This window comes from Mchenga conophoros, linkage group LG7, assembly GCF_057382185.1.
Source record: "Mchenga conophoros isolate Kocher_MC1m ecotype Shallow Benthic linkage group LG7, M_conophoros_male_GT1.1, whole genome shotgun sequence".
Lineage (NCBI taxonomy): Eukaryota > Metazoa > Chordata > Actinopteri > Cichliformes > Cichlidae > Mchenga > Mchenga conophoros.
Window position 1 is genome coordinate 60,416,501 of NC_140532.1, and position 21,056 is coordinate 60,437,556.

A 21,056-nucleotide genomic window follows, 5' to 3' on the forward strand; every position below is an offset into this window, starting at 1 on the left:
TGTTCAGTGAGAGAGTTATATGTAAAGAAAACAATTTTCACTAGCAGTCAAAAACTAATGTGTTCACTTATGTCTGCATTTTTATTTAGTTAAATATGGACAAAACTATTGTAGAAATGCTTCCACGTGTCTGGCCAGAAAGAGAGTATCTTTCCTTTTTATTTGTTAGTTCAATAAAAAGGTTTCAGTTAGTTAAGAGTGAGAAGTTTTTTGCATTCACATTTGCAGTTTTGTTATACATTATTTGAAACTTAAAACAAACAAACAAAACACTACATTTTCTGAAAGATTTGTGGGTGTTTTCTTGTTTGTTTGTTTTTGTACTACTTGAACACTAAAGTGGCCCTCCAATGACATGACAGTACCAGCAGTGGCCCACAGCTCATTTAAGATTGACACCCCTGCTTTAAGGTGTTATTATGTGGATATGTTGGTTTTATTTAGTTGCTGTCAACAAGTGGAAGGTAACCTAATGAAGCCTGTTATTTCTTTCTGTGGCTCAGAAGTTGGAAATTTCAATAACAGTGCGTTATCCAATTACTCAGATTGTCAGAGGAGTTCACATTTCCCTATATACTCGATTAAAATACCCCATCTTCGATCCATCCCATACAGGTCACCCTGACAACACTGAGCAGTCCCTTCAGTGACAGGCTGCTGCTGCTGTCAGACTGTACACTGCACAACAGCAGTGAATGTACACCACATATGAACACACTGGGGTCTTTACATATATCAGTGTGCAATACTAAATACCTGCTACTATTAACACCCAAACACTGCACTATGTTTCATTCTTCTTCTACTAGTAATCTGTATAATTGCATCATATATGTGTATATATGTATGTGTGTGTATTTGTGTGTGTGTATTTGTGTGTGTGTGTGTGTGTGTATGTGTAGATAGATAGATAGATAGATAGATAGATAGATAGATAGATAGATAGAGTGATTTACATATACAAGTACATATCTATTCATTGTACCTGCATAGTCTATATTTCTTCTATTTTTGCAAAGCATTATTGCTGTTAGGTATGCTGCATGTGTTCATTTGTTCCTGCCTTGTGTACTCTGCTGCAATAACTGTAAATGCCGGCAAAGCCACTTTACTTTGCGCGTTTATTTTGAAGAGTACCTTAGCACTTCCTCTTTTATTGTGTCAGACTTCCTGTTCTGTTCTCAGTGGAACGACACAAACACGTTGCTTCAGAGTGAGTAAAAACGTTAATTTGAAAATACTCATGCAAAATGATGTATTTTATTTATCTGTCACATGCTATAACTTTGAAAGTTTACTCAATGTGGTTGAATTCGTTTTTTATTGTATATGCATGTCATTTGTTTGTGGTGTGGAAAGACTGGCTAAGAGATGTGCATGGAGGAGGTTGGCTAGCTGATTCAGCATGATTAGCACCCTTGGAAGCAGAAAGAGGTTGGTTAATGATTGCAAACGATTGTTTCCCTGATATTAAACCTTAGTGCAGCATTCGATACTGTCGCCCATAATATCCTATTAGAGCGATTAGAACATGCTGTAGGTATTACAGGTACTGCGCTGCAGTGGTTTGTATCATATCTATCTAATAGACTCCAGTTTGTGCATGTAAATGGAGAGTCTTCTTCACACACTGAGGTTAATTATGGAGTTCCACAGGGTTCAGTGCTAGGACCAATTCTGTTTACATTATACATGCTTCCCTTAGGCAGTATCATTAGAAGACATAGCATACATTTTCACTGCTATGCAGATGACACCCAGCTCTATCTGTCCATGAAGCCAGATAACACACACCAATTAGTTAAACTGCAGGAATGTCTTAAAGACATAAAGACCTGGATGGCCGCTAACTTTCTGCTTCTTAATTCAGATAAAACTGAGGTTATTGTACTCGGCCCTGAAAAGCCTAGAAATATGGTATCTAACCAGATTCTTACTCTGGATGGCATTACCTTGGCCTCCAGTAACGCTGTGAGGAACCTTGGAGTCATTTTTGTCCTTCAATGCACATATTAAACAAATATGTAAGACTGCGTTCTTCCATTTGCGCAACATCTCTAAAATTAGAAATATCCTGTCTCAGAGTGACGCTGAAAAACTAGTTCATGCATTTATTACTTCCAGGCTGGACGACTGTAATTCATTATTATCGGGATGTCCAAAAAACTCACTGAAAAGCCTTCAGCTAATCCAAAATGCTGCAGCAAGAGTCCTGACAGGGACTAGAAAGAGAGAGCATATTTCTCCTGTTTTGGCTTCCCTTCATTGGCTTCCTGTTAAATCCAGAATTGAATTCAAAATCCTGCTCCTCACATACAAGGTCTTAAATAATCAGGCCCCATCTTATCTTAATGACCTTGTAGTACCATATCACCCTATTAGAGCACTTCGCTCTCGCTCTGCAGGCCTACTTGTTGTTCCTAGAGTATTTAAAAGTAGAATGGGAGGGAGAGCCTTCAGTTTTCAGGCCCCTCTTCTGTGGAACCAGCTTCCAGTTTGGATTCAGGAGACAGACACTATCTCTACTTTCAAGATTAGGCTTAAAACTTTCCTTTTTGCTAAAGCATATAGTTAGGGCTGGACCAGGTGACCCTGAATCCTCCCTTAGTTATGCTGCAATAGACATAGGCTGCCGGGGGATTCCCATGATGCATTGAGTTTTTCCTTTCCAGTCACCTTTCTCATGTATTAACAGACCTCTCTGCATTGAATCATATCTGTTATTAACCTCTGTCTCTCTTCCACAGCATGTCTTTATCCTGTTTTCCTTCTCTCACCCCAACCGGTCGCAGCAGATGGCCCCGCCCCTCCCTGAACCTGGTTCTGCCAGAGGTTTCTTCCTGTTAAAAGGGAGTTTTTCCTTCCCACTGTTGCCAAAGTGCTTGCTCATAGGGGGTCATATGATTGTTGGGTTTTTCTCTGTATCTATGAAGCGCCTTGAGGCGACTTATGTTGTGATTTGGCGCTATATAAATAAAATTGAATTGAATTGAATTGATGTATTTAAGAGACAGAAAGGTTGTCGTTAATTCATTTTATTAAATGCTGTAACATAAATAGTTTAAAAACTATTGATTTATGTCAATATCACTATTTGAGTTAATCAAAATAATTTTCTATAGTAAAATGTGAACATTTCTGCACTTTCTACTTGAATGTTTAATGGTATTTGTTTGTGCATCTTTATAGTTTTCACGGTGCCATATTGTCGGTGGTTTAAAGAGGAGAGAATAAAGTTGCATCAGTTGAAGCTCTCTGCGTCACGAGTGGTAATTCCAAGTGGGCAGCTACAGTAACAATTTGAATTTCCCAATTTATCTGAACTGTATCTAAACCCAGCTCATATCTGGCTACATTTTCTGCTGAGCATCCAAATCACACTGGACTGAAGTTTACACTGTATAATGCCTGATTTCTTGTAAATATTTAACGAAATATATATTGATAAAAATGCTTAACAGGCCACAGTGAACAATGGAAAATAAAATTTAAATAAATAATTAAAAACACTCAAAAACACTCAAAAATATATATTTTTTAGAGATGTCTTAACCTGGTTATGCTGTACCATCCAGATGAAGTCGTGAGCCAAAGATCCTTTAAGTTTCATCTAATGAACTTACCTTTTCCTACATATGAGAAATGATCTGGTGTGAAGTAAATCGGGTTTGTATATATGTAGCCTCAGATGAGCATGAAACTTCATTTTTGACCTGCTTAATAGCAGTCTCAAATATTAAAGTATTAAATCACTTAACCAATGCAGCAGCTGAAATATGACACCAAAGGCCACTCTTAATACAGACAGAAGTCGGGTAGTCAAAAATCTCTTATTCTGCTTTTTGTATTCTGAACTTCTTGAGTGGACAGCCAACAATCCTACAAATAGACTAGAGGATGTGCCTGAAATGTTTGTTAAAACAAATAACTGGACCTTACTTGTTAAGCTCAATGTTCTGACTGTCACATGGAGTCTTTCAGGTTGTTTTACGTTTACTATCACAAATGAATGTTTTTTTCCCCTAATGAATATACATTTTAGGTCTAAAGTGTCTAAAATCTGCAGTTTTGGAATTTTTCATGTGGGATGACAAAATTAAAAAACAAAGAAAAAAAACACTCCAAAAAAAACAAGTGATACATGTCATGAAGGACTGACATAATTTGATTCATAAGACTTTATTTGATATTCACACACACCATATTAACGGTTTCAGATAGTTCATCAGCCATATTGATCAGTCTAAGGCAGGTGGTTTTGTATGCTGAATAAAAATCCTGTCGACAAACGTCAAATGTTACGTACGGTTCAAAATGACTCCCGTACAAGACTGTAGTAAGGTCTACTATTGACCAGTAAGAAACCACCACACTCACACTGCAATGGGGTCCACAAGATTTAGTTTTCTTCGTCCAAGTCAGACTACAGGCTGAGGACACAACTCCGGCCTGGAATCCAAGGCCCAAAGCCATGAACTTCTTCTTTTTGCATGTTGTTGTAAGTTAAAATCCTAATAAAACATCTAATTATTTATTTACCTGCTGACTGCAAAACAGCCACCACACCTCCGGCTGTCACTTCTCCTCCATTAGAAGCTGCAGCAGACGACATCATGCCTGCAGCGCAGGAGCCTGCAGCTATTCCAGCTGAGTTGAAACCTGCAGCTCCCAGAAGAGCAGGAGCAGTGACTACAGCACCTACTGCAGGAAGACAAGACATGTATCAGACATGGATCGGGCTTTGATTCAAATTAGTTAAAGATAAATAAACTGCTTACTTGCTCCTGCAGCAGTACACACAGCTGTCACTATAACACAACATAAGAACACACATTAACATCTAACTGGGCCATAGCTCAGCACACAGCTGATCAAGGATTTAGATCAAGTAACTGAGCTACAGAGAAGACGGGGAGGCTCTACGCTACGATGGAGTATTAGAGCCACAAGAAAAAAGTTGTTGATATGGACATTACTGTCCCACAACAAACTGCTATAATTACTGTTTCTGCTACAAAATTCCTTATTTAGATGAGTTAGTGAAACAAATTGATCAGCCATTGTGTGATACAACATTCAACCTCTTTATTGCACGAGGATGTAACCATCGATAACCTTGCATCTGTCCATTAGATCGTGGCTCAAGACTTGGCAGTTTGTCTTGTAATTGGAAGGTTGCCGGTTCAAGCCACGGCTCGGACAGTCTTGGTCGTTGTGTCCTTGGGCAAGACACTTCACCTACCGCCTACTAGTAGAGGCCAGAGGGCCCGATGGCGTGATATGGCAGCCTCGCTTCTGTCGGCCTGCCTCAGGGCAGCTGTGGCTACAACTGTAGCTTGCCTCCACTAGTGTGTGAATGTGAGAGTGAATGAATAGTGGAATTGTAAAGCGCTTTGAGGGTCTTGAAAAGCGCTATATAAATGCAATCCATTATTATTATTATTACCAGCCCTTTTTTGGTACAACCTAATACTTATCACCACACTGCGTTTATGAGCTAAAACCAGGGAGTTTTAGCTCATGAGCTAAAACTCCTGTGAAAAGCATTTTAAAGTTGTGTTCTGGTTATTTTAGCTCATGTTTCCTTCTTGCTAAAACCAATTCTGAAGTACGGTTTCACCAACTCAGATGATATACAGTAGCAACCATGGCAGCTTGCCTTGAGACAGCTGTAATCTCCACATTTTGACTTTATTCTCAAAATGATCGATAATACCTTTCTTAACTTTGCCCTAATACTACATCGTATTATCCTCACTGCAGCACAGTTACATGTAATTGTTTCAGGAAGAAACACTTGGTTACTGATCATCAGGATGCTTCACAATGAATACATGTATTGATATGTATTTATGAGTTTTAGAGACAAAAATAAATAAATAAGCAAATAGGTTTGTTACCTGCCCGGCTGTGATGGCTAAGGCTGTCACTGAAACACAAGAAAGAAAATAAAAGATCTCACCACAGCTCAGTCTGGAATAATTAAGACATTATCTGTAATGCTAGAATCATCAACTCATATAATGTAGAGATGATCTGAAAAAGGCAGCTGTACTCACACTGTATATACATAACACTATTTATACCAATTCCATGTGCAATACTCAACTGTATATACATAACACTATTTATTACATATTACTTACGTCTTGTATATTGTACATTTTATATATATATATGTTTTTCCTCATGTTAATACTGTCCATATGTACATAGCGCTGCAGAACTGTACCCCCCCCCCCCCCCCCCCCAGCATGTTTACACTGAGTATGAGATGCTCTGTACAACTGTATAGTGACAATAAAGGCATTCTATTCTATTCTATTCTATTCTATTCTATTCTATAGACCCATTGTTCCACTCAGGATGAGGAACCTAAGATTGGACTGTGTCTTAAACAGAAGTGAGCATCAGCTGTTATTTCCTGGATAATGAAACTGAATGGGCGTCACTGGGTCTATGAAGTAAATAAACTTCCTTTAGTCATCATAGAACAAGTGATTGTGAGGCTGGATCTCAGGAGGTTTGACATAGTTATTTATTTTATTTATTTTATGTTTTTTATTATGTATTTCACACACATGTGTTATTTCAAGGATTGTTCTTTCTATTTTAATCCTTATGTTAAATCAACTGCTTAAAATAAACACAAACAAAAAGGAGGTTATGATACGGAGCGTGTTTGAATGTTATTTGGGTCACTGAAAATGTGTCTGCATTATGTGTGCCCTTTCTTTGGGGTGTGGTATGCAACAGAAGAAAGACCGCAGGTACCAATTAGTGTAGAATTTCCTCACATACTTGAGTCATACCTTGATTCTGGTTTAATCTTGTTAAGAAAAATAGTGAGAAACAGAAATGGAAATAAAATGGGTGAGTATAAAAGGCTTATCACAGCAGACACAAGAGCAGAAGGTGAGAGGAGTTATAAAAACAACCAACGTCTGAGAAGCCCTGGACAGGAGATCCTATGAAATGGCAGCACTGGAGATCATGACAAGACACACGTTCAGGAAAGTTTATTACACTGCATTTAATCCCAGTCATTTTCAGAGAGAGATTAAAGGTTGAAGACTGATTTATAACAAGTCCCCACACAAAAATAGATAAAGCACTAAAAGTGCCTCACTGACGAGCAAGAAGTGCAATAAATAACTGAGAAGTGATACATGCTGTATGGGCGTCGCACATATGACGAGTTAGGAGTGAGAACGTGTTGATCTGCAGGGAAGCAGGAGACTGTTGTTATAGAGTGGATTGAGGATTTTTATTCTTTATTTCTATTTTTCAAGACTTTGTGAATTGTCTTTTTTTAAATAACTTGGCTTACCCTTTTTGGTTTTGTTAATATTGGCAATAGTGTGAAGTACTATTGTTGGGTTAGAATATATTTATTATATAGGTCATCCAGTTAAGGTAAATGTCATGTTTTGAATTGTTAGAATCTGATGAGCATTATTTTATTTTATTTTTTGTTGTTTTGTTTTTCTGTTTTCCCCCTGAGAGATTACCACCTTAACGTGGTCAGGCGATGTGATGGCTGCAGTTACAGCCACACAGTGGTAATATCAGTGTAGAGGCTTACACACAACACTGCATTCACATTGGTCTTTCTTTAAATATAAGGTTTAATTTACAGGATAATAAATAACTGGTTTTGGTCTCAGTTAGGTTTTTGTGTGCTTTACCCCTTTTTGTGATTTTTGTGGGCTGATCAGCCACTATTTAAGTTTCCCCCGTTGTCTTCTTTAGTGAGGTCAGTTTGTTTGAGGTATCAGTATTGGTTGTTGTTAACTTTGAGTAGAGTTCTGTTATTTTGACCTCTTTTATGGGCACATATGATTTTTTTTTTTTGTATAATTTAACCAACTATGTTGTTGGGTTAAGTTAAAAAAAAATGGGGGGGGGGGGGGGCTGTACTGCGGTGGCCCTGAGAGGCCAAACGCAAACCATCAAAAAGGAAAGTTATGAGTTTAATGTTAAAATACGAGAGCGTTTCTCTCGTATCTGTCCTGATACTGCTATTTCATCTGCTATAAACAATAACCATACACTATTATTGCAATCTATACTACAGCTCAAAAGTCTGTAGAGAATTAGAAATGTCTTATTTTCTGACAACAGTAAAAATCGTTTAGAAGTTTTACTAAATTAATCAGAAGCGTAAAGAAATATAAATAATTAACGGTAACATTTATCATAAATCACAAATGAGATTTAGTGGAATATCTACTTAGTGTTGTTGAGACTCTCCGATTCTTTTTGTCTTGGTAGAGATCACGCAGAGATGTTTCCAAATTTCACACAATCCTTTTATTACCCATTTTCCTTACAGATGCATCTGGAGATCAGCACACTGCATCCTGTGCAGTCCTACTCTAAAGGCTGATCTGAAGAGTTTCACACAACAGCTACAGTTATAGTCTCTGGTCTCCAATTTCTACAGTAAATCCCCCACAATGGAAAAACACTGGTAAAGTGGCCTGGGGTGCTGACACCCTGACCCCCATCTCCTTTTAAGGTAATGTACATTGGCAATTGTCTGCCCCTCACCCTCAGTAAATCTTGCTACTGTCCTGTGTTTGGGGTTAATTGCCCCACTTCCCTGCACCCCAGTTCTTTGTTCCCATCCCAGGACTATTTTCTATTTTCTAATCTTAAATCCTATAAACAACAAAATCATACTACGACACACACTAATAAACTACATTCACTATGACCTCAATACCTATTACACAGTCCATTATTTCTACAGTGTACTGTTATGAAAACAACAGAATGATGATGAGACACTGTGGTAAAGTCTTACAGGTATATTTGCAGATAGTTATCAATACAGGATAAACACTGTGGGCTCCAGGAGACGGGGCAGAGGTAGGGAAGGTTGTCTGGAGGCACACTCAGACACTGTCACAGAAGGTCATGGAGATCCGTAACACTGAAACGTCTGCACAGAAACAAAGAGTGAGCAACCCATCTTGCCTCAATGATTACCGCCCAGTAGCACTCACCCCCATCATCACTAAGTGCTTAGAGCGACTGGTCCTAGCACACTTCAAATCCTGTCTCCCCCCCACCCTGGACCCCCACCAATTCGCATACCGCCGGAACAGGAGCACAGAGGATGCAGTCTCCATCGCAATGCACTCTGTCCTCTCACACCTGGACAACAACAACACCTACGCCAGAATGCTGTTTATAGACTTCAGTTCAGCATTCAATACAATCCACCCCTCACAACTCATCAGGAAACTGACAGACCTGGGTATCAGTTCCCTCATCTGCAAATGGTTACTGGACTTCCTGACCAACCGCCCCCAACATGTCCGGCTGGATAACCGCTGCTCATCTACCATCACAATGAACACCGGTGTACCACAAGGCTGTGTGATGAGCCCTTTCCTCTACTCCCTCTTCACCCACGACTGCAGACCTGCTGATGGTTCCAACACCATCATTAAGTTTGCAGATGACACCACGGTGATTGGCCTCATCAGTGACAACGATGAGGCCGCCTACAGGGAGGAGGTGGATCGTCTGGCTGAGTGGTGCGACAGAAACAACCTGCTGCTTAACACCGAGAAGACCAAGGAGCTCATCGTGGACTACAGGAGGAATGCTGACCCACATCCACCCATCCACATTAAGGGGACGGCTGTGGAGCGTGTGAGCAGCTTCAAGTTCCTGGGAGTCCACATCTCCGAGGATCTCACCTGGACGACCAACTGCTCCAAGCTGGTCAAGAAGGCTCACCAGCGCCTCTTCTTCTTGAGGACTCTGAGGAAGAACCACCTGTCCTCAGACATCCTGGTGAACTTCTATCGCTGCACCATCGAGAGCATCCTGACCAACTGTATAACAGTCTGGTACGGGAACTGCTCTGCCTCGGACCGGAAGGCGTTGCAGAGGGTCGTGAAAACTGCCCAGCGCATCGCCGGAGCACCACTTCCTGCCATAAAAGACATCTACAGGAAGCGGTGTCTGAAAAGGGCTGGGAAAATCATCAAAGACCCCAGTCACCCATCACATGGACTCTTCACCCTCCTGCCCTCTGGGAGGCGCCACAGGAGCCTCCGGACTAAGACCACCAGGTACCGGAACAGCTTCTTCCCCACAGCTGTCAGACTCCTGAACTCTGCCTCCTGACATCTGACCCACGTTAAACTCATGGACTGAACATACACACACCCACAATGGACAACTGTACCCTCAAACACAATAATAACATGGACTGAACCACCACTCACAACCACTAGCACTTTATACAGCCTCTGTAGAAACTATCTACACCCTCACTTATCTTAACTGCACTACTGTATAGCTCTGTGTAAATAATCATTCTGTACATTCGATAATTTTTAATCCTACAACTGTTTACAACTTGCATAGTTCCCATTTCTGTATAGCTGTATATCCCAGATTCTGTAAAGTTATTTATTTCATATTCTGTATAGTTTTTCATATTTATATCCTGTTCATATCCTGTACATAGCTTGTACTCACTACAGCCTGTACATACTTATAGTTATAGAATATTCACAACATACTTCATACCGTGTACATTATAACATACCATAATAGACCCATTTCTGTAATATACTCACATATCTATATTATTGCTAATATATATTGTAATATATCTATATCACTAAAGCACTTCTGGATGGATGCAAACTGCATTTCGTTGCCCTGTACCTGTGCATGTGCAATGACAATAAAGTTGAATTCTATTCTATTCTATTCTATTCTATTCTATTCTATTCTATTCAATTCAAAGGCAAGAACTGATGGAAAATGTGACATGACTGTGGCATAATACGTTACCTTGGTACTGCAATGATCTGGTTGTTTAGAAGCCAGCATGAAGACCTCGCGAGGAACAGGCGAGTAATCAGCTGATTGTTCACAAGTGACTGAGGGACGGGAAGATGGAGGAGCATCCCCTAAAAAAGACAAGCACACGGACAACAACACAGGCATACACCGAAAGAGGAGAGAGAAAGAAGCAGGCCAGCAAAAGAGAGCAAGGGAACCATGACATCTACTGAGGCCCATTTTTATTTGGTACATCGTATCACCAGATGTCAGTTTGTGATGTTAGATCCCAACTTGTCAGTGAAGAAATCTTTTTCCAAAGATATCAGCACAAACCAAAATCATTGTGTGGATTAAAAAGAGCAAATTGTTGAAGTTTGTGATGGATCACTCCATTTTCTGTTTGCACTTGTCAGATGTGTTGCAGGTATATAACCATGTGATCAGTCCATACAGCAGTGATCGTTACTACAAATGGGCCCATGTATAAGTGTGTAGACATTTCCTAATGCATCATGGGTGATTTAACATAAATGATTCATTAAACACACATCTGTGTAAACATTACTGATAAATTTCATGTAATATTATGTTAAAGTAAATGTAAATTATTAATTAAAAGATGACTGTTTCAATCTGACCACAAACCTTTGAGCAGTAGTGTCACGCTTATCAGTGGCTCATGGTTGCTTAAGGCCTATGTCTGTACTTGACCACAGAGGCAGAGCATCATTCAACCTGCCAGCTGCCTATCTTGGGAGCTTTTCAAGGATGACAGACTCCACTTTCTCTGCAGCAAGACAGCTCATAACTTTTTTACAGTGTCTCCCTGTCCTCATACTTCTATATATTCTTCTGTAATACATAACTATACACTATCATTGCAATCTACACTACAGCTCAAACGTTTGAAGTCAATTTTCACCTGGTTTATAACCATGTGATCGGTCCACACAGGAGTGATTGTTTCTAAAATTTGGCGCACGTATAAGTGTGTTGACATTTCCTAATGCATCATGGGTGATTCAACATAAATGATTCATTAAACAAACATCTGTGAAAACATTTATGATCATTTTCATGTAATATTATGTTAAAAGTAAATGTAAATTATTAATTAAAAGACAACTGTTTGAAACTGACCACAAACTTTTGAGCAGTAGTGTGTGTTGTATGCATGTGTCTGTCTGTATCTGATCAGGATTTTGTCATCAGTTTCAACAAGACGCTCATTTTTTAGCTGTTTCTATCATCAAAATTGAGTTGGAGTGTTTTAACACTGATGGCAATCTCTCCCTAACAAGTCCACTTTATTGCGTGCTCATTTTCTCCTATTAGTGGTTCATAGGAGTCTAACTAATGAACTGTATGCATGTTTCCTAATCTGTCACACTTATCAGTGGCTCATGGTTGCTTAAGGCCTATGTCTGTACTTGACCACAGAGGCAGAGCATCATTCAACCTGCCAGCTGCCTATCTTGGGAGCTTTTCAAGGATGACAGACTCCACTTTCTCTGCAGCAAGACAGCTCATAGCTTTTTTACAGTGTCTCCCTGTCCTCAGACTTCTATATGTTCTTCTGTAATAGATAACTATACACTATCATTGCAATCTACACTACAGCTCAAAAGTTTGAAGTCAAATTTCACCTGGTTTATAACCATGTGATCGGTCCACACAGCAGTGATTGTTTCTAAAAATGAGCCCATGTATAAGTGTGTAGACATTTCCTAATGCATCATGGGTGATTTAACATAAATGATTCATTAAACACACATCTGTGAAAACATTTCTGATAAACTTTGCCTAATTTTATGTTATAGCAAATATAATTTTAAAATTAAAACAAGAATGTTTGAATCTGACCACAAACTTTTGAGCAGTAGTGTGTGTTGTATGCATGTGTCTGTCTGTATCTGATCAGGATTTTGTCATCAGTGTCAACAAAACGCTCATTTTTTAGCTGGTTCTATCATCAAAATTGAGTTGGAGTGTTTTAACTCTGGTGGCAATCTCTCCCTAACAAGTCCACTTTATTGCGTGCTCATTTTCTCCTATTAGTTGCTCATACGTATATAATTAGGAAACATGCATTAAGTCAGTAGTCCTCAACCTTTTTTGCGCCACGGACCGGTTTATGCCCAAAAATATTTTCACGGACCGGCCTTTAAGGTGTCGCGGATAAATACAATAAAATAAAACTAGTACCGGTACCGAAAAAAAGAAGATTTATTCATAACACACTTGAAAAGACCCAGGGACACCGAGTTAACGATAAAAACGATAACAAAATAACGCTGAAAACCGATAAAAACCCTGAAAACCATACATTTCACAACTGAGCCTCAACTCTCGCGGACCGGCACCAAACGAGTCACGGACCGGCACCGATCCGAGGCCCGGGGGTTGGGGACCGCTGCATTAAGTGCACTAATTTCTCACACTTATCAGTGGCTCATGGTTGCTTAAGGCCTATGTCTGTACTTGACCACAGAGGCAGAGCATCATTCAACCTGCCAGCTGCCTATCTTGGGAGCTTTTCAAGGATGACAGACTCCACTTTCTCTGCAGCAAGACAGCTCATAACTTTTTTACAGTGTCTCCCTGTCCTCAGACTTCTATATATTCTTCTGTAATAGATAACTATACACTATCATTGCAATCTACACTACAGCTCAAAGGTTTGAAGTCAATTTTCACCTGGTTTATAACCATGTGATCTGTCCACACAGGAGTGATGGTTACTAAAAATGGGCCCATGTATAAGTGTGTAGACATTTCCTAATGCATCATGGGTGATTTAACATAAATGATTCATTTAACACACATCTGTGAAAACATTTCTGATCATTTTCATGTAATATTATGTTAAAAGTAAATGTAAATTATTAATTAAAAAGACGACAGTTTGAATCTGACCACAAACTTTTGAGCAGTAGTGTGTGTTGTATGCATGTGTCTGTCTGTATCTGATCAGGATTTTGTCATCAGTGTCAACAAAACACTCATTTTTTAGCTGTTTCTATCATCAAAATTGAGTTGGAGTGTTTTAACACTGATGGCAATCTCTCCCTAACAAGTCCACTTTATTGCGTGCTCATTTTCTCCTATTAGTGGTTCATGGGAGTCTAACTAATGAACTGTATGCATGTTTCCTAATCTGTCACACTTATCAGTGGCTCATAGTTGCTTAAGGCCTATGTCTGTGCTTGACCACAGAGGCAGAGCATCATTCAACCTGCCAGCTGCCTATCTTGGGAGCTTTTCAAGGATGACAGACTCCACTTTCTCTGCAGCAAGACAGCTCATAACTTTTTTACAGTGTCTCCCTGTCCTCATACTTCTATATATTCTTCTGTAATAGATAACTATACACTATCATTGCAATCTACACTACAGCTCAAAGGTTTGAAGTCAGTTTTCAGCTGGTTTATAACCATGTGATCTGTCCACACAGGAGTGATGGTTACTAAAAATGGGCCCATGTATAAGTGTGTAGACATTTCCTAATGCATCATGGGTGATTTAACATAAATGATTCATTAAACACACATCTGTGAAAACATTTCTGATAAACTTTGCCTAATTTTATGTTATAGCAAATATAATTTTAAAATTAAAACAAGAATGTTTGAAACTGACCACAAACTTTTGAGCAGTAGTGTGTGTTGTATGCATGTGTCTGTCTGTATCTGATCAGGATTTTGTCATCAGTGTCAACAAAACGCTCATTTTTTAGCTGTTTCTGTCATCAAAATTGAGTTGGAGTGTTTTAACTCTGGTGGCAATCTCTCCCTAACAAGTCCACTTTATTGCGTACTCATTTTCTCCTATTAGTGGCTCATACGTATATAATTAGGAAACATGCATTAAGTCAGTAGTCCTCAACCTTTTTTGCGCCACGGACCGGTTTATGCCCAAAAATATTTTCACAGACCGGCCTTTAAGGTGTCGTGGATAAATACAACAAAATAAAACTAGTACCGGTACCAAAAAAAAGAAGATTTATTTATGACACACTTGAAAAGACCCAGGGACACCGAGTTAACGATAAAAACGATAACAAAATAACTCTGAATACCGATAAAAACCCTGAAAACCATACATTTCACACCTGAGCCTCAACTCTCGCGGCCCGGTACCAAACGACTCACGGACCGGCACCTTTCCGAGGCCCGGGGGTTGGGGACCGCTGCATTAAGTGCACTAATTTCTCACACTTATCAGTGGCTCATGGTTGCTTAAGGCCTATGTCTGTACTTGACCACAGAGGCAGAGCATCATTCAACCTGCCAGCTGCCTATCTTGGGAGCTTTTCAAGGATGACAGACTCCACTTTCTCTGCAGCAAGACAGCTCATAGCTTTTTTACAGTGTCTCCCTGTCCTCAGACTTCTATATGTTCTTCTGTAATAGATAACTATACACTATCATTGCAATCTACACTACAGCTCAAAAGTTTGAAGTCAGTTTTCACCTGGTTTATAACCATGTGATCTGTCCACACAGCAGTGATGGCTACTAAAAATGGGCCCATGTATATGTGTGTAGACATTTCCTAATGCATCATGGGTGATTTAACATAAATGATTCATTAAACACACATCTGTGAAAACATTTCTGATCATTTTCATGTAATATTATGTTAAAAGTAAATGTAAATTATTAATTAAAAAGACGACAGTTTGAATCTGACCACAAACCTTTGAGCAGTAGTGTGTGTTGTATGCATGTGTCTGTCTGTATCTGATCAGGATTTTGTCATCAGTGTCAACAAAACGCTCATTTTTTAGCTGTTTCTGTCATCAAAAATTGAGTTGGAGTGTTTTAACACTGATGGCAATCTCTCCCTAACAAGTCCACTTTATTGCGTGCTCATTTTCTCCTATTAGTGGTTCATAGGAGTCTAACTAATGAACTGTATGCATGTTTCCTAATCTGTCACGCTTATCAGTGGCTCATGGTTGCTTAAGGCCTATGTCTGTGCTTGACCACAGAGGCAGAGCATCATTCAACCTGCCAGCTGCCATCTTGGGAGCTTTTCAAGGATGACAGACTCCACTTTCTCTGCAGCAAGACAGCTCATAACTTTTTTACAGTGTCTCCCTGTCCTCAGACTTGTATATGTTCTTCTGTAATAGATAACTATACACTATCATTGCAATCTACACTACAGCTCAAAAGTTTGAAGTCAAATTTCACCTGGTTTATAACCATGTGATCGGTCCACACAGCAGTGATTGTTTCTAAAAATGAGCCCATGTATAAGTGTGTAGACATTTCCTAATGCATCATGGGTGATTTAACATAAATGATTCATTAAACACACATCTGTGAAAACATTTCTGATAAACTTTGCCTAATTTTATGTTATAGCAAATATAATTTTAAAATTAAAACAAGAATGTTTGAATCTGACCACAAACTTTTGAGCAGTAGTGTGTGTTGTATGCATGTGTCTGTCTGTATCTGATCAGGATTTTGTCATCAGTGTCAACAAAACGCTCATTTTTTAGCTGGTTCTATCATCAAAATTGAGTTGGAGTGTTTTAACTCTGGTGGCAATCTCTCCCTAACAAGTCCACTTTATTGCGTGCTCATTTTCTCCTATTAGTTGCTCATACGTATATAATTAGGAAACATGCATTAAGTCAGTGGTCCTCAACCTTTTTTGCGCCACGGACCGGTTTATGCCCGACAATATTTTCACGGACCGGCCTTTAAGGTGTCGCGGATAAATACAACAAAATAAAACTAGTACCGGTACCGGAAAAAAAGAAGATTTATTTATGACACACTTGAAAAGACCCAGGGACACCGAGTTAACGATAAAAACGATAACAAAATAACTCTGAATACCGATAAAAACCCTGAAAACCATACATTTCACACCTGAGCCTCAACTCTCGCGGACCGGCACCTTTCCGAGGCCCGGGGGTTGGGGACCGCTGCATTAAGTGCACTAATTTCTCACACTTATCAGTGGCTCATGGTTGCTTAAGGCCTATGTCTGTACTTGACCACAGAGGCAGAGCATCATTCAACCTGCCAGCTGCCTATCTTGGGAGCTTTTCAAGGATGACAGACTCCACTTTCTCTGCAGCAAGACAGCTCATAACTTTTTTACAGTGTCTCCCTGTCCTCAGACTTCTATATGTTCTTCTGTAATAGATAACTATACACTATCATTGCAATCTACACTACAGCTCAAAAGTTTGAAGTCAGTTTTCACCTGGTTTATAACCATGTGATCTGTCCACACAGCAGTGATGGCTACTAAAAATGGGCCCATGTATATGTGTGTAGACATTTCCTAATGCATCATGGGTGATTTAACATAAATGATTCATTAAACACACATCTGTGAAAACATTTCTGATCATTTTCATGTAATATTATGTTAAAAGTAAATGTAAATTATTAATTAAAAAGACGACAGTTTGAATCTGACCACAAACCTTTGAGCAGTAGTGTGTGTTGTATGCATGTGTCTGTCTGTATCTGATCAGGATTTTGTCATCAGTGTCAACAAAACGCTCATTTTTTAGCTGTTTCTGTCATCAAAAATTGAGTTGGAGTGTTTTAACACTGATGGCAATCTCTCCCTAACAAGTCCACTTTATTGCGTGCTCATTTTCTCCTATTAGTGGTTCATAGGAGTCTAACTAATGAACTGTATGCATGTTTCCTAATCTGTCACGCTTATCAGTGGCTCATGGTTGCTTAAGGCCTATGTCTGTGCTTGACCACAGAGGCAGAGCATCATTCAACCTGCCAGCTGCCATCTTGGGAGCTTTTCAAGGATGACAGACTCCACTTTCTCTGCAGCAAGACAGCTCATAACTTTTTTACAGTGTCTCCCTGTCCTCAGACTTGTATATGTTCTTCTGTAATAGATAACTATACAGTATCATTGCAATCTACACTACAGCTCAAACGTTTGAAGTCAATTTTTACCTGGTTTATAACCATGTGATCTGTCCACACAGGAGTGATGGTTACTAAAAATGGGCCCATGTATAAGTGTGTAGACATTTCCTAATGCATCATGGGTGATTTAACATAAATGATTCATTAAACACACATCTGTGAAAACATTTCTGATAAACTTTGCCTAATTTTATGTTATATCAAATATAATTTTAAAATTAAGACAAGAATGTTTGAATCTGACCACAAACTTTTGAGCAGTAGTGTGTGTTGTATGCATGTGTCTGTCTGTATCTGATCAGGATTTTGTCATCAGTGTCAATAAAACGCTCATTTTTTAGCTGTTTCTGTCATCAAAATTGAGTTGGAGTGTTTTAACTCTGGTGGCAATCTCTCCCTAACAAGTCCACTTTATTGCATGCTCATTTTCTCCTATTAGTGGCCCATACGTATATAATTAGGAAACATGCATTAAGTCAGTAGTCCTCAACCTTTTTTGCGCCACGGACCGGTTTATGCCCAAAAATATTTTCACAGACCGGCCTTTAAGGTGTCGTGGATAAATACAACAAAATAAAACTAGTACCGGTACCAAAAAAAAGAAGATTTATTTATGACACACTTGAAAAGACCCAGGGACACCGAGTTAACGATAAAAACGATAACAAAATAACTCTGAATACCGATAAAAACCCTGAAAACCATACATTTCACACCTGAGCCTCAACTCTCGCGGCCCGGTACCAAACGACTCACGGACCGGCACCTTTCCGAGGCCCGGGGGTTGGGGACCGCTGCATTAAGTGCACTAATTTCTCACACTTATCAGTGGCTCATGGTTGCTTAAGGCCTATGTCTGTACTTGACCACAGAGGCAGAGCATCATTCAACCTGCCAGCTGCCTATCTTGGGAGCTTTTCAAGGATGACAGACTCCACTTTCTCTGCAGCAAGACAGCTCATAACTTTTTTACAGTGTCTCCCTGTCCTCAGACTTCTATATATTCTTCTGTAATAGATAACTATACACTATCATTGCAATCTACACTACAGCTCAAAGGTTTGAAGTCAATTTTCACCTGGTTTATAACCATGTGATCTGTCCACACAGGAGTGATGGTTACTAAAAATGGGCCCATGTATAAGTGTGTAGACATTTCCTAATGCATCATGGGTGATTTAACATAAATGATTCATTTAACACACATCTGTGAAAACATTTCTGATCATTTTCATGTAATATTATGTTAAAAGTAAATGTAAATTATTAATTAAAAAGACGACAGTTTGAATCTGACCACAAACCTTTGAGCAGTAGTGTGTGTTGTATGCATGTGTCTGTCTGTATCTGATCAGGATTTTGTCATCAGTGTCAACAAAACGCTCATTTTTTAGCTGTTTCTGTCATCAAAAATTGAGTTGGAGTGTTTTAACACTGATGGCAATCTCTCCCTAACAAGTCCACTTTATTGCGTGCTCATTTTCTCCTATTAGTGGTTCATAGGAGTCTAACTAATGAACTGTATGCATGTTTCCTAATCTGTCACGCTTATCAGTGGCTCATGGTTGCTTAAGGCCTATGTCTGTGCTTGACCACAGAGGCAGAGCATCATTCAACCTGCCAGCTGCCTATCTTGGGAGCTTTTCAAGGATGACAGACTCCACTTTCTCTGCAGCAAGACAGCTCATAACTTTTTTACAGTGTCTCCCTGTCCTCAGACTTCTATATGTTCTTCTGTAATAGATAACTATACACTATCATTGCAATCAAGCTACACTACAGCTCAAAGGTTTGAAGTCAATTTTCAGCTGGTTTATAACCATGTGATCGGTCCACACAGCAGTGATTGTTTCTAAAAATGGGCCCATGTATAAGTGTGTAGACATTTCCTAATGCATCATGGGTGATTTAACATAAATGATTCATTAAACACACATCTGTGAAAACATTTCTGATAAACTTTGCCTAATTTTATGTTATAGCAAATATAATTTTAAAATTAAAACAAGAATTTTTGAATCTGACCACAAACTTTTGAGCAGTAGTGTGTGTTGTATGCATGTGTCTGTCTGTATCTGATCAGGATTTTGTCATCAGTGTCAACAAAACGCTCATTTTTTAGCTGGTTCTATCATCAAAATTGAGTTGGAGTGTTTTAACTCTGGTGGCAATCTCTCCCTAACAAGTCCACTTTATTGCGTGCTCATTTTCTCCTATTAGTTGCTCATACGTATATAATTAGGAAACATGCATTAAGTCAGTGGTCCTCAACCTTTTTTGCGCCACGGACCGGTTTATGCCCGACAATATTTTCACGGACCGGCCTTTAAGGTGTCGCGGATAAATACAACAAAATAAAACTAGTACCGGTACCGGAAAAAAAGAAGATTTATTTATGACACACTTGAAAAGACCCAGGGACACCGAGTTAACGATAAAAACGATAACAAAATAACTCTGAATACCGATAAAAACCCTGAAAACCATACATTTCACACCTGAGCCTCAACTCTCGCGGACCGGCACCTTTCCGAGGCCCGGGGGTTGGGGACCGCTGCATTAAGTGCACTAATTTCTCACACTTATCAGTGGCTCATGGTTGCTTAAGGCCTATGTCTGTACTTGACCACAGAGGCAGAGCATCATTCAACCTGCCAGCTGCCTATCTTGGGAGCTTTTCAAGGATGACAGACTCCACTTTCTCTGCAGCAAGACAGCTCATAACTTTTTTACAGTGTCTCCCTGTCCTCAGACTTCTATATGTTCTTCTGTAATAGATAACTATACACTATCATTGCAATCTACACTACAGCTCAAAAGTTTGAAGTCAGTTTTCACCTGGTTTATAACCATGTGATCTGTCCACACAGCAGTGATGGCTACTAAAAATGGGCCCATGTATAAGTGTGTAGACATTTCCTAATGCATCATGGGTGATTTAACATAAATGATTCATTAAACACACATCTGTGAAAACATTTCTGATCATTTTCATGTAATATTATGTTAAAAGTAAATGTAAATTATTAATTAAAAAGACGACAGTTTGAATCTGACCACAAACCTTTGAGCAGTAGTGTGTGTTGTATGCATGTGTCTGTCTGTATCTGATCAGGATTTTGTCATCAGTGTCAACAAAACGCTCATTTTTTAGCTGTTTCTGTCATCAAAAATTGAGTTGGAGTGTTTTAACACTGATGGCAATCTCTCCCTAACAAGTCCACTTTATTGCGTGCTCATTTTCTCCTATTAGTGGTTCATAGGAGTCTAACTAATGAACTGTATGCATGTTTCCTAATCTGTCACGCTTAT

The 21,056-nt window shown here is 39.2% G+C and overlaps 1 protein-coding gene across 3 annotated transcripts in view; it reads right to left on the reverse strand.

Moving 5' to 3' along the window:
- Positions 1–4,163: 4,163 nt before the first annotated feature.
- Positions 4,164–21,056, reverse strand: part of LOC146571374 (interferon alpha-inducible protein 27-like protein 1) — a 31,289-nt gene continuing 14,396 nt past the window's right edge. The window contains exons 2-6 of one of the 3 annotated variants that reach the window (XM_085281284.1): positions 10,825–10,943; positions 5,901–5,929; positions 4,779–4,808; positions 4,540–4,701; positions 4,164–4,449 (exon numbers count right to left, since the gene is read on the reverse strand). In XM_085281284.1, coding sequence (XP_085137410.1) covers positions 4,424–4,449; positions 4,540–4,701; positions 4,779–4,808; positions 5,901–5,929; positions 10,825–10,940 — 363 coding nt within the window. In that variant the 5' untranslated portion in view covers positions 10,941–10,943 and the 3' untranslated portion in view covers positions 4,164–4,423. Of the gene's footprint in view, positions 4,450–4,539; positions 4,702–4,778; positions 4,809–5,900; positions 5,930–8,324; positions 8,948–10,824; positions 11,938–21,056 lie in introns of those variants that run through there. The other 2 variants (XM_085281283.1, XR_014893234.1) reach the window with 2 other exon arrangements.